The sequence below is a fragment of the Lissotriton helveticus genome, chromosome 9 (genome assembly GCF_964261635.1).
Source record: "Lissotriton helveticus chromosome 9, aLisHel1.1, whole genome shotgun sequence".
NCBI lineage: Eukaryota > Metazoa > Chordata > Amphibia > Caudata > Salamandridae > Lissotriton > Lissotriton helveticus.
Window position 1 is genome coordinate 881,120,291 of NC_136070.1, and position 15,257 is coordinate 881,135,547.

General features: G+C 44.1%; 1 protein-coding gene across 1 annotated transcript in view; it reads right to left on the reverse strand.

Annotated features, from left to right (window-relative positions):
- Positions 1-1,041: 1,041 nt before the first annotated feature.
- The window catches only part of LOC144781950 (cytochrome P450 2G1-like), a 471,871-nt gene continuing 457,655 nt past the window's right edge, over positions 1,042-15,257 (reverse strand). Inside the window, exons 8-9 of the mRNA XM_078661041.1 lie at positions 1,980-2,121; positions 1,042-1,776 (exon numbers count right to left, since the gene is read on the reverse strand). Of these exons, the coding sequence (XP_078517167.1) occupies positions 1,583-1,776; positions 1,980-2,121 (336 nt within the window). The 3' untranslated portion in view covers positions 1,042-1,582. The remainder of the gene's footprint in view (positions 1,777-1,979; positions 2,122-15,257) is intronic.

The window sequence follows — 15,257 nt, forward strand, 5'->3', positions numbered from 1 at the left end:
CATGTGGATCGGTGATCGACATCATACGAGCGCAAGACCCACATTGCTTGAATCCTGTTTTCCTCGACGACATCTTCGATGAAGAAGGAAGAATTAAAGGAAAAACAGCAACACTGTAATAGTAGAAAGATACTAAGTATCGCAGAAGATCCCGAAAACCGTTAGCATCGAAGACGCGGAAAAAAGGGAACTGACGTAATCACGCCGGCGTGGGCCTAATAAGGAGTTGGTGACGTCAGGCGGAGTCACGCGCGAGGTCGTACTCCTGTGACGTCGTCCACGTCGGCGTGCTACGAAGAAAATTTCCGAACGTTGCTGATGCAAGGGGGATATTCACAAGGTGAGGAATCCACACGGCAGATGTATCTATCAGAATGAACATTACATATGAATGTCACTGATACAGTTAAACTACTATAACTCTCCATATATCAATCAAGTGCAAGCAAACACATTTGCATATCCGTATCACTTTTTATGTATGATTCCTACCTTAACCCCTTGCATGCTGATGACGGCCCGATCCGCCATGCACTACGGCGCTCGTGTGCTGATGACGGCTGGGGGCCGTCATGATCCCGCCCACTCGCGATTCTGCCGCACAGGCGCAGAATCGCGGCAGCATGCAAGGGGTTAATATATGTATTAGGAAAGTGTTGTTTAACGTTGTAAACAATAAACCTAACATTGACGAGTTATAGGTTTTTGACTAGTATCTGTGAAGTTATGGTAATGTCAGACTTTCCATTGAAGCAGCATATTTCTTTGGTAATAACTTTTATTTTGAAGCTGTTTCAAGACTCTGCATGAATCTTTGAAAAGAACTAAGGGGCATATTAGCAAGAACCTCGTTAAAATTATCGCCGTTTTAGCAGCAGGAAACTGTCGCTAAAACAGCGATAATGGGCTTGCTAATATGCTTTATAGAATCCAATAGAATCCTAGGTTAGATGTCCTGCACATCTAACATGGGTTTCTATTGGAATTCTATAACGCATATTAGCAAGCCTATTATCGCCGTTTTAGCTGCAGTTTCCTGCGGATAAAACAGCGATACTTTTAATGAGGTTCTTGCTAATATGCCCACGGGTACCCAGCATTTTTTACTTAAGTAAGTTAAAGCGAGGGGACTCCCTAACATGTAAGGCTGTGTTTTCTGACATACTATTAACACTATGTTCTCCATAACAACCCGTATGTTAATGAGGACAGCTGCTTGTCTAAAATACGAAATGTAGATGTTGATGAATAAATGCACAACTGGGATGAGCCTGGCAATGATATTAGACTATTCATAACAAGGTGTTTATTTTCATAAAGTAAGTGTGAAGTAGGATGATAAAACGTCTCTCTGATAATTTTCTGGGCTGTAGTAAAATATTGCATGTGTGGTATCTTGACATGACAAGATTTGTTGCCACATCACTATTTTATCACTGCAACTAATATCTGACCTTCTGGAACTAAGGATAACAATATGGGAATGAATTAATACAATGTGGAAAAGGAGCAAGTCAGTACGACAGTACACACTGCTGATTTGAACCCAGCCCTAATTATGAGCCAGGTTACTGGTACACCATTAATGGTTCTCTTCACGCGGGACAAAATATAATTTATATAGTGGTGGAAGATTTTCGAGTCCACATTCTCGAGGTGTAAGGTCAATGTCCTCTGGGTTAATTGGAGATTTTAAGCTGAAATTCTGCAGGAGGGCAGTGAGGAACATAAATATCTTAGCACGAGCCAAGCTTTCTCCTGGGCAACTCCGCTTCCCTACAAATAAAAGAGACAATTAACAGAAAAGAATTAGCCAACATCTCATGAAAAAATTAAATGCAAGGAATATGGAATGAGGTAAGAGCACACAACAAGGTTTCAATAAAGGTGACGTGTGCTACACTGGCCAACATACTTATGGTAAAGATACAAGTATAGGAATTCAGCATAGTTTCAAGCAAAATGTATTTGGTTATTACCAATAGAGAAAGGCACAAGGGCATTATTTTTCATGAAACCCCCGTAATTATCCAGGAAGTTTTCAGGGTTGAAGTTTTCTGGATCCTTGAAATGGGTTGGATCCTTTAGTGCAGTGGTCAGGAATGGGATCACATCTGTTCCCTAGAGAGCAAAGACAAATAATAGGTCAGGGCAGTGAAGATTTTGGTAAATTGCTTTATTGATACTTGATTTACAGCCACCAATACAGTAGTGGAATATTTTCCTGAAAATGAGATTCAATTAGCATTTTGCACAAAGCACATATTACAGTGGTACTAGAGCTGACCAGATCAATGCACATCATTCTGAGATTCCTGTAGCCTGCTATTCAAAACTTGCATCTCAGTAATGCCTGTTCTTACAATACCTGGTAATAAGAAGAGGCTTCTTTCATACTGTTATATACATAAGACAAGCTATTCTAATGTTCTGTTTATGAAAACAATAACTGCAGGAATTACTTCCTGAAGGTGGATCACATTGTCTGCAATGCACTACAGCCCAAGATAACACACTTTCGCTCAATAACTGGCAGTCATTGATGCAAAGTTTTATAAGAGGAATTTAATGATACGTTTTCCCTCAAGGTAGCAGAAACTGATACTAATCATGAGAGCAATAATTTCACTGCAACCTTTCCATACAGAATTATCATTTATTCTTGAAATGAAACTAATTCTTCAATGTTTTACAGTCTCTTTTAGGCTTGTCTCACACAATTAAACATCCTAATTGAGGGTCTGATTTAGATCTCGACAGACAGGTTATTCCGACACAAGGGTGGCGATCTCCTGTCTGCTGAAATATAAATCCCAAAGGATATATTGGGATTTATATTTCCACGTACAGAATATCCGTCACCTCTGTGATGGAGTAACCCATCCGTCAAGATCTAAATCAGGCCCTAAGTCTAATATTTTCTAGAATGGCATCCTTGGACACAATAGGTTTGGATTCATCTGAAGAGCCCAGAAAACTAATACCTAATTAATAATTTCTGAGACACATGCAAACTTTATTAGGAAAAACAGATTCACAAATTATTTTCCATCTGTCAAACCATACAGATGAAGTACACTAAAAAAATAAGTTGATGGTGTAGTGGCTATGAGAGATCAGTCATCTTGATCTTTGATTATGCTTGCATTCAGCTTAATCCCTGTAAAATGATGTTAATATATGACTCCATTGTGGGGTAGAATTATGAGCTGCTCTCACAACTTGATATTCTTACAAATAATGTTGTTTCAGGTGTGCAGTGTCACTTTTTCATCAAGCATTTAAAGTGTTGCATGCTGATCTCGATTTCTATGTAGCCCAGATCTACCTAACTTAAGAGGTCTCAAAAGCATATTATTATTCTGTTACAGGTACTTAAGGGCTTGATACATAAAAGGTTGACAAAGGCCACCCTTTTGGTAATAGTAGCACACTAGTGTGTAGTTGCCACACCTGATCCTGTGTTTCTTTTCTCATACTTGCATGAACTATCAGGCAGAAACATGTTGATAGTAGATGTGGTGATGGGGTACTAATTTCCCTTATCTCCATATTTGGTTTTTAATACCAAGTGATATTTCTAGTAAATATAAAAGTTTGCTTAGCATCTCACATTGATTTTTAGTATATTTATATCATAGTTCCGTTCTTAGGTAGCAGTACCTCCCTGACTTCAGGTATATGCCCGCTCCCCAGCAAACTGGTTTTCTGGAGAGCGCAAGGTGTCCTATGATGAAGCATTTTCCCCATAATGTGTATCGTCAACAAAATGTGTGCCCATAAGTAAGTGAAGCCATCACATTATGTTGTAGAGCCCCCTTTTCTTGCTGGTACACCCTGTTAGAGTTCCCCAGCACATTGAGCTCTAAAATGTAGCCACCCTTCTGGGAGAAAGGGAAAATGTAGAGTTTTATCCCATGTCTTGCATTTGGTTGTGCACACTTGGAAGGGAGTCATTTGAAGGGCAACATACCTGCCATGCAAGTACTGAGGAATAGGAGAAGCAAACCTTCTTAGAAATTACAAACTAGTATACTCACAGCAGAAACTTATTAAATTCTATATTACTCTGGAAATATGGATCAGAATAATCATTATTTTCATACAAGCCCTAATAAAGACAAACAAAACTGTTGAGAAAACCATAAAAACACCAAATATTCTTCTTCATTAATGATACATATTCTCAAATCTGCTGGTGTATGTGAAATTTACCCCACATATTTTGTCGCAGGCATCAGGACGGACCACTGGCTTAATGGTGGGGAAACATCATGGGGCAAAAGCCTGTCTCCCAGGCATGTGGATGGTTCTACCCATTCATAGGAGAGACAGGGTTAAATAGTCTTTGTTCCTGGATAAGGTGGTTCCATGAGAAGGGTGGCATGAGAATCTACTGCAGGGTGATGATGCATAGTAACCACCAGGGGAATCACACTAGGTAACTTTTTATGGGGTTTTTCACTTAGAGACAGATTTATCAGTTGTGTCGCAAGTGCATCATGCAAGGGTGATGCAACTACTAAGTCAGATTTATGAAGCCAGGAAACCCTCTGCATTGCTTGATAAATCTAGATTAACACAATGCAGCAACTCGTGCTGCGTTGCATTGCTCTGCCTCAGGTAGCATTTCATGGGTGGAGCGTGAGTGTTCCCATGCATCCACCCATTAATTTTGATGCATTTCCAAATTTACCATTTCTGGTAGATCTGGGAATGTGTCAAAATTATACGCCTCCCCATGTGTTGTGTAATGAGGAGACATGTATTATTTCTCCTTGTTTTCTCCTCTTTCTATGTGTTTTCCATTCTGCAGCCCACATAGAAAGAGCAAAAAGCCTCACTGGATTGGTTTTTTTTGCTGGAAGGTACCCCTTGCAGCACAAAAACACCCCTGTCTGCAATGCAGGCAACCTTGCACCACTTTGCATGGGTATATGTGTTAGTGCTAGACAGAACATTGTGCTCTTGCGCAAGGAAAAGACAGGAATGCACTGTGCCATGTTAAATACAGGAAATTCCTGCCCGTTCATGCAGGGCAATGCAGCAAGGTGGCTTGCCTGGCTGCACTGCATGAAACATTGAAAAATATGCTCCTTAGTACTTGTTGCTGGCCAAGGTGGCATGGCAACCACCTATCATTGTGATTTCACAAAGATTGCATTGTGAATTAAACAACAGTAATTATTATTAATATTCTTAAAATGGCATGCTACATTATCAAATAATGATTTATCAGTAAGTTACTAACCAATGAGGAGGTGGGTTACCACACCAAAATGGTAAACAAGCAATGTCATGATAATGGCAACTTCCTTGCAAATAGAGTTGCATAAGTAGGGCTGTGTGGAATACTTAACCAGGTGCATCTGCAGAATCCCCAGCAGATGATGCCTCAGCACTTTGTATGCAATTGTTTATGCATAAAATCTGAATGCTGTGATATCAAGTTTCTGTGATTTTCAGTGAATAAAACGCACATTTTGGGAGTACCTAAATTGGCACAGTGAATACTTTATCCAGCTTAGAAAAGTGGTTAAGGAAATTCACACCCAAGTGATATAAAAAGCACTCACATGGCTCAGTGCACAAAAATAATGTTTGGTTTGCAATTCCCTTGCATTGATGCAGATTATTGGAATTCCCAAAAGTTTCCTGACAAATCAATTAATCAATCAATCAATCAGCGAATTTGTATAGCGCCCTACTCACCCGCTAGGGTCTCAAGGCTCTGGGGGGAGGGGGAGTTGCTACTGCTCGAACAGCCAGGTCTTGAGTTGTTTCCCGTTGCTTCCTGACGGAGAGATGGTCCTGGTTCCGCCATAGGTGGGTGGGGAGAGAGTTCCATGTCTTGGCCGCCAGGTAGGAGAAGGATCTTCTTCCGGCGGTGGTTCTGCGAATGGAGCTGGCGGGTGGGTGTGTAGAATGTGAGGCGGCTGTTGAGGTATTTGGGGCCCATGTCGTGGAGAGCCTTGTGTGCGTGGGTGAGGAGTCTGAACGTGATCCTCTTGCTGACGGGGAGCCAGTGCAGGTCTCTCAGATGGGCAGAGATGTGGCCGTGATGGGGGATGTCCAGGATGAGTCGTGCAGAAGCGTTCTGTATCTTTTGGAGTCTTTTCTGGAGTTTGGCTGTGGTACCAGCGTAGAGGGTGTTCCCGTAGTCCAGTTGGCTGGTGATGAGGGCCTGGGTGACTGTCTTCCTGGTTTCGGGGCCCATGTCGTGGAGAGCCTTGTGTGCGTGGGTGAGGAGTCTGAACGTGATCCTCTTGCTGACGGGGAGCCAGTGCAAGTCTCTCAGATGGGCAGAGATGTGGCCGTGACGGGGGATGTCCAGGATGAGTCGTGCAGAAGCGTTCTGTATCTTTTGGAGTCTTTTCTGGAGTTTGGCTGTGGTACCAGCGTAGAGGGTGTTCACGTAGTCCAGTTGGCTGGTGACGAGGGCCTGGGTGACCGTCTTTCTGGTTTCGGTGGGGATCCACCTGAAGATCTTTCGGAGCATGCGCAGGGTGTTGAAACAGGATGATGAGACGGCGTTGACTTGCTTGGTCATGGTGAGGGAGGAGACCAGGATGAAGCCCAGGTTGCGTGCATGGTCCGTTGGCTTGGGGGCGGTGCCCAGGGCAGGGGGCCACCAGGAGTCATCCCAGGCAGAGGGGGATGGTCCCAGGATGAGGACTTCCATCTTGTCTGAGTTCAGTTTCAGACGGCTGAGCTTCATCCATTCCGCGACGTCTTTCATTCCTTCCTGGAGGCTGGCTCTGGCGGTGGTGGGGTCGTTGGTGAGGGAGAGGATCAGCTGGGTGTCGTCAGCATAGGAAATTATGTTTAGGTTGTGTTAGCATGTGATGGCTGCGAGGGGGCTCATGTAGACGTTGAAGAGGGTGGGGCTGAGCGAGGAACCTTGCGGATCACCGCAGATGACTTCGGTGGCCGCGGATAGGAACGGGGGAGGCGGACTCTCTGGGTTCTTCCGGTGAGGAACGAGATGATCCACTCCAAGGCCGTTCCTTGGATTCCGGTGTTGCTGAGGTGCTGTATCAGGGTGCGGTGGCATATGGTGTCGAAGGCTGCTGAGAGGTCCAGGAGGATGAGGGCAGCTGTTTCCCCGTTGTCGAGCAGGGACCTGATGTCGTCGGTGGCTGCGAAGAGGGCGGTCTCGGTGCTGTGGTTTGCTCGGAAACCGGACTGTGAGGGGTCGAGGGATCCGTTTGTCTCGAGGAAGGCGGAGAGTTGTTTGTTGACGGTCTTCTCGATGACTTTGGCAGGAAAAGGGAGGAGCGAGATGGGGCGGAAGTTCTTGAGGTCTGTGGGGTCCGCGGTGGGTTTCTTAAGGAGGGCGCTGAGCTCGGCATGTTTCCAGCTCTCCAAGAAGGTGGCGGATGCGAAGGAGCTGTTAATGATGTCCCGGAGTTGGGGTGCGATGATGGAGTCGGCTTTGTTGGAGATCTGGTTTGGACAGGGGTCAGTTGAAGAGCCGGAGTGGATGGTGTTCATCGTGCGGGTGGTGTCTTTGGTGCTGACCGGGGTCCAGGTGCAGAGGGTGGCGGTGGGGGGCGCTGGTTCGGAGGTTGGTGCGTGGTCTGTGCGCCGAAGCTGTTGTGTATGTTGGCGATCTTGCAGTGAAAGAACGAGGCGAGTGAGTCGCAGAGGTCTTGTGAGGGTGTGATGTCATTGCAGGCGCTGGGGTTGGAGAGCTCTTTAACGATCAGAAGAGTTCCTTGCTGTTGTGGGTGTTGTTGTCCAGTCGTTCTTTGAATGTAGTCCTTTTGGTGGTGCGGATCAGCTGGTGGTGTTTCGGGTGGCGTTCTTGAGGGCTGTCATGTTTTCTGTTGTCTGGTTGTGGCGCCAGGCTTTCTCGAGGGTGCGGGTTCATCGGTGTAGTTGGTGAGCCACTGTGTGAGGTTGCGGGCTGCTTCTTTGGGGTCCCTTGTGTTGGTGGGAGGGTGCTGGCTGAGGGAGGTGGTGAGTTGGTCGGCGGTGATCTTGCTCCAGCTTCTGCGGGGAACCTGTTGCGGGTGGTGGTGGGTTCTGGTTGTCCTGAAGTTGAAGTGGACGCAGCTATGATATGTCCAGTGTAGTCCAGTGGAGTGGCTGAAGGAGATGTGCTTGCTGGAGAAGATGGGGTCTAGCGTGTGGCCGGCGTAGTGGGTGGGGGTGTCCACCAGTTGCTTAAGTCCGAGGTTGGTGAGGTTGTCCAGCAGGGCGGTGGTGTTGCTGTCATTGTTGTTCTCCGGGTGGAAGTTGAGGTCCCCTAGGAGGATGTAGTCTGAGGAGATTAGGGTGTGCTGGCTGACGAAGTCTGCGATGGCTTCGCTGAATTGTGTGCGTGGTCCCAGGGGTCTGTAGATGAGAGTGCTTCTGAGGGTCGTCTTGGGGTCGATGTGTATCTGGAAGTGAAGGTGCTCGGCGGCGGTGAGGGTGTCGTCGAAGTTGGTCGTGATTCGGATGCTGTTTCTGTGGACGATGGCGATGCCTCCTCCGGTTTGGTTGACGCGGTCCTTCCGGCTGATCTTGTAGCCATCCGGGATGGCTATGGCGATGTCGGGGGCTGAGGAGGCGTTCATCCATGATTCTGTGAGTAAGGCAACGTCTGGTGATGTTGTGTCGATGAGGTTCCAGAGTTCGACGGCGTGCCTGTGGATGGAGCGGGTGTTGAGCAGGATGCACTTGAGGTGATTGTTGCTGGTGCCTGGCTTGGCGGGAGTGGTGCAGGTTCGGAGGCAGGTGAATTTGCAGTCTTGGCAGGTGAAGGGTCCGTGGGTGCGTTTCGGGTTGGCTCCGTAGCAGGCGGAGTTTCGGCCGGCGTTGAGTGCGTGGAGGGTGGCGGCGTCGTAGGTCCGTTGTGTGGGCTGGCATCGTCGGGGGCCAGGGGTCCTGGCACTGGGCGCGGTCCAGGCACAGACGGGCTTAGACGGGCTTGCCTTTGGCGCGCCTTCGGCACACAAACGGCGTGCTCGCTGCGCGTGATCGCTGCGTGTACGAGTGGACTCTGCCATAAATGGCCATGTGGGAGGGAGGAGCAGCTGGGAGGCAGGAACGGGGCAGCGAATGGGAAGGGGGCACAGAAAAGAAGGGGGCGGGGCCGCAGGGGAGCAGCGGCGGGGAGCGGGGAGCGGGGGGAGAGCAGAGCGGGAAAAACGGAGGCGAGGGGGCAAATTAAAACAACACAACAAGTAATAAATCACAGGCAGCAAATACAGGCACAAAAAACAAAAACAAAGCCCAGAATTCTCAGCTGCAGGAGCAGCGGCGAATCGCAGGCAGAAACAGGCACAGACTACCAGACCCAGAATCCTTAGCTGCGGGGCAGCGGCGAACTTGCGGCAGCAGCGGGGGACCATGGGCACACTCACGGGGAGTCGCGCAGTGTGTGGAGCGACCAGCCCTGAAGCAGGGTCAAGGGTCACATGGAACACATGGAAAGCAGCACCCATCATATATACTAAAAGAAAACATTTGTAAATTTCTCTTTCCGTCTATAGTTACACATTTCTGCATATACATTTCTACATATTCTACAATTGAATATGGTGTAGAGTCAGAAATTTTGAGCCATGGAAGTTGATTTATTTTTCCATGGATTTTTCTGTTGAGAAACTCTTTTCCCTACACCCCAACCAATGTTGAGGCTGTTTCCGTCTCCTTTCTTTCTTGGAAAGAAAATACATTTCCAAGCAATGGAGAGGAGCCTAAGAATCATCTCAAATTGTTGAGTGATAGGTAAACTTACCAGCAGTTGTGGGGTAGGCGTGGAGGGGTGGGAGGTGAAGGGGAGACGCAGGTGGGTCGTCTGGGTCATAATAAAAAAAACCACTTTCCTTCCCTCTGGGTCCTGAGTCTCTGCTCCTGCGCTTATCTTCCAGGGACAGGAAGCACCTGGCACACAGGCTCTCCTGACTAATCACAACACTGCAAAGCAAAGTTGTTATTGGTCTGAGTGCCATGACACAGGTTTCAGTCAGTGGCTGTAGGGATGGGCAAGTTCTCCCTGCAGGCTGTGATACAACCTGCACGGAGAACAGGGATAGTGCACATGACTGCTTTGGGAGGCCCATGAGGGCCGACCAAACAGTCATTGTGCACTTAGGAGGGTTGTACCCTCTTCCCCTGCTCTTCAGTCCCGCCCCCCCACGCAAGCTGCCACATCAGGAGGAAAATAAACATTTTTGAATACCATGACTTTAGTCTCATTTTATTTTTTCCTTTCAATTCCTGCTCAAGGGCAGTGGAGCGACGCTCCACCTCCTTAGCATAGGAGCCATCACTGCTTACCAGAGGAAAAAATTCCCTGGAACACCAAATTAAGTAGGATTTACTCACATGTAATATTAATGAATTTTAAGTTGTATTACATATGTGTAAAAATTAGTTACAGGAGCATGGTCACTTTTTGTGAACACTTGAAATCTTAAATGTAGCCGTTTTCTTACATAAATGCTCACATCACGTAGTCATTTTAGCCCCATGTTTTTAATCAAATATTAAACTGCTAAAGCTGACAAACAACAGCATTGTGGAAATTCAATATGAAAGAAGGCACCTGGAGTAGAAGATTGGTTTAGTATGTTAAATGCTCCGAGAAGACATATGAGGTGATATGCAGATCATACCTTACAAATTCAGGATGGCTAACTGAGAAATAAGTATTTTCAAAGCCAGTAAATTGGGCATGATTAAATATGGTAATAGTACGTCCGTACTTTACTGTGCTTATCAACAGCAGAAGTATGGCAATGAACACTATTTGAAAAATAAGTCATAGTGTTATATTTGAAAAAGAAGGATTTAATATTCTGAAAGCTAAAAAATTAGCACATACCCTCCTAAAATACCCTTTTCAAGGCTTTTTAAATATATTTGGGAATTATTTAGAGAAATGTACATAAGCTGTTTTAAAATCTTCACTTGATCCTTTGAGACAATGGCAATGCCAAATCCATAGATATTTATGCTGGCCACCTAACTATTATTTTCTTGTGGTTAGGCATCAATTAAAGATGGTTTGGGCCTGGAGGTTAATACCAAGATACAAACAACCAGTTAGAGATATCAGAAGATGGCTCAGAGCCCCATGGGTGTAGAGGGACTTGATTCCCATGCAATCACCAGTGACTAGATGAACAGAGAATATAAATACTGTACATTTCTCATACAGCATTAATAAATCCTATGTGGCTCATAAAAGCAGGCACTTTGTAAGAGAGGGAACATTTGAGTTCATCAGCTCACCAAAGGCTCCTTTTATGACCCCAGTCCAAATGACCTAGCAGTCTTCTAGCAATGTTTATAACGTTAGCAAAGTGTTAAAGAGACATAAGATTGGGGATAGATTTAATATCATTCTGAAACCTTCTTTGGATAAAACAGTAAAAGTTAAGTCAAAGAGACTGTTGTGGGTTAGGGCAGTGAATAAATATCAGATTGATTACGATGACCATAAGGACATTTCATGACATCAACATTTGGGGGTCAAACACATTTTCTTTCCATTCGCATAAAAATGATGAATCCACTCTGATTGACTACTATCTAGTGAGCAAACCATTATAATAATTGATGTTAGACCAATAGATCAGTTACAGACTATGTTCTAACTATTCGCACAACTTCTTGATTCTTAAAAGCTCTGTGCCTCCATACCCTCACTGAATAGTATTTGTCAGAAAGTACCTTAATGATATCATGTTTAAAGATAACTTTTTTAAATCTAAGAGTTTTGCCAAGACAATCTTTGCTTCACTGATTTAATACGGGTATGGGATGTATTGAATCCATTTCCTAAAGAATGGTTTATTGAATATATTTGAAGAATTGAAACAAGCAAAGGTCAATTGTGTCAATGGTTGGAGCGTGGGAATCGCACACGGTTTGTGTTTGACTTTCGTGAGTTCATAAAGTGGGTGGTGCTGCTGAAGTTTACACCCTGGGCCTGGGGTTGAATATTCTGGCTAAGCGTCACTATCCTCGAGAGTGACGTCCCTTCCGAGCACTCAAATAAATCTTTTCCTTGGATTCATTCAAATAATAGATTCTTCAAATTTTATCCATGTTTGGTTTATTTTCTGTTATACCTTGATTTGCACATTATTACTTCATAATGTTTCAAATTGTTTCAAAACGTATATCTTTATTCCGCCCAATGCATTTTGGGCATTCGCCCTTCGTCAGGGGTCTTGTTCCTGCAAAGTAACCAGGTGTAACACAATCAATTCGTATGCCTGAAGCATAAAACAACTATACTATCATGCTGGTGCTCGTGATAGTCTAAAAACACGTGTTTGGACGAGTGTGGGGCAGGTTATCGGTGGGACTGTGCCTGGACTGTAATCTGTTTTAACAAAACACTAAAAATTAAAAATTAAACAACCGGAACGGTAACTTCGTATTGAGGTGAAAAACAAGTGAAATGTGTTCAATTCAACTGAGTGGGTAAACTCGGAATGTGGTAACGGTGCTCTGTTAGGGAGGTGTGACCGTCATACTGGCGTGTTACCGGTTAGTTAAAAAATGTGAACAGTGTGCCGCTAAGTGGTTCGTCGTGAGACGTACATCGTCGGATGATATCACATACTATCTACTGACCTGCAATCGATGCTCTATGTGGTGTTCCAATCGGTGTGATAAACTGGACCACTTTCTGGAAGAGTGTATAAGCTTAGTGAGTTCTCTGTTGTGTATGCGCATAAAGCGCATTTCAATGTGCGAAAGGGTCTCTGTGCTTTGCTTACCGAGAGTTAGTAGCTGTGAACAAACCTCCAGCGCTTCGTTGTACGGTGATGGACGGCAGAATAGAGTTAAATAAAATAAGTTGAAATCAAATAAAAAGTTTGTGTGACAACCAGTCCCATGGAAAAGTGAATTCATAGGTAACAATTGAATTCTAAGCGTTCATTTAGCCCCTTGGGCTGTACTGAGGTCAAACGGTGTATCCAATGTAATTCTCGTCTGAGTAGGTGTTGATCAATGTCTCTTCCTGGCAAGATTGGAACCATTTCTAGAATGCAGTATCTCAATTGACTGGGATTGTGATTACGTTCCTGGAAATGGGTGGCAACTGTCTATTTGATGGATTTTAAATGAATGTTGCTCTTATGTTCCACTAAACGTGTTTTTATCTTCCTGGTCGTTTTGCCAACGTATAGGAGGCCACATGGGCATTTTAGCATGTACACTAGGTTCATACTGTCACATGTTCCGTTAACGTTCAGTTTGATTTTAGTCCCGTGTAGTGGATGAGTAATTTCATTGCCTCGTATGATGGAGTTGCAATTGCCGCAATTATGGCAAGGTAATGTTCCTTTGAAGTCTTTCACAGGGAGATTGGTTTTCCGGTTAAGTAGTTCTTTGATGTTCCTCGTCCTTTCATAGGCAAATATGGGGTTACTTGCGAATATTCTATTGAAATCTTCTTCCAAGGCTAGTAACAGCCAGTGTTTGAGAATCACTTTTTTGATGTTTCGACTTCTGGTCGAGTATTTGGATACAAATACTGCCCTACGTTCATCCTTAGCGTGTGATGGTAACAGTAACTGTTCTCTATTCAAATCCTGTACTCTGTCGGCTTAGATGTCTTGGTCATCCACCACCAGGGCATCCTACAAACCACTGTATATCAGAAACCCACCGACAGGAACAACCTACTTCATTATCACAGCTTCCATCAACCATCTCTCAAAAAACACCTCCCTTTTTCACAATTACTTAGAATCAAACGGATCACCTCCTCCCAAAACCTTTATGAACAGCATAAAACTAACACCATTCAAAAATTCAAGGATCGAGGGTACCCCGAGACCGCATTAATACAGGCTGCCGACAGATGTGATATCATACTGTCGTTTGCGCTGTTCCTATTTTAGTTAGGGGATGTGCCTAGTTTCTATTAAAGTTGTTGTTTAGACATATCACCCTATTTTAGACTCACCACTTTCCTGTTTTGTTGCACTGTACTTTTATCACCTTTATGAGCCATCACTATCAGACCAACAATTGGTAGTTCCAATTATGACTGTAGACCATATCCAGTACTCACTTTGACTGTGTGGCATGAGGTCTAGATGATCTAAGGACCCGCCTGGTCACAGTGTGAATGACCAAATGATAGGACTGATCACTTGGTTTTCTGATGGTTATTCACAGACAACATGTGCACTGGATCTAGTCTGACCAGTTCTTGATTAAGCCTTTGTCATTATCACTTTTAGGTTACTTACACATTTGTTTCTCCTTCTCTTTGTTATATTGTTATATGGTGACTGCAGCACCAACTGTCATAAAGACAGATTTGACAGTTCAGCCAGATAGTTGCCTGGCTCATAGACCTCCTAGGTTCTTGCTTGTTATTTATATCATCAGTGATGTCATGAGTGATGTCACTGACCATGTCATGAGTGATGTAATATGTGACATCATCAGCAGTGCATTGCGGTCGCGCGAGTTATAGTTAGCTGAACTAACTATAACGGGGGAATTTCAAAGGTTTTGTAAGAGTGAAATGTCCAGCTAACTATAACATCTGTGAAACCTATGGTTTTTTCAGTGAATGTATATATATATATTTATATATATTTATATTTATGTACACAATAATACACACATATATGCACATAGATACATACATATATATGTACTTACACATATGAATACATACACACACACACACATATATATTTATATATATATATATATATATGTATTGACCCAAAATAACAATCAGCACTCACAGAGATAGGATGTCCAATTTAGTACGGATCAATAGTGCAAGAGCAACAGACGCATTTAACCAGTCGCCTTTGTCAATGTTGGCGGGCACCATATTTGAATATCCTTAAATATAGATTGCAATTCATCACAAAAATTGCATAGAAATCAACAAAGGACTCAATTTTAGTCATATCTATGTGATTCCTGATAAAATTACACTTGCAATCTTTGAATATGTGTTTCGTTTACAATGTCGCTACCGTTGCGTAATCACATGATAGTGTTCGCGGCACAAACAAACGTAGAACAATTATTACCATTGAAACATTTCAATTGTACGTGCTTGGTGCCACTAAGGATGCATTATTTGTAACATTCACCGCAACAGTTGCATTACTTCTGGTTTAAGATCCCAGAGGGGAATGCTTGATAAACCACTGATGTATTAGCGCGACTTACCCGTAGTTGAATGTCACAGCTTATTTAGAAACGGTGATAATGCTCTGGAAGGGCCTAGTATCAGATTGGTGTAGGTAAAATCAAATTTCAACTAC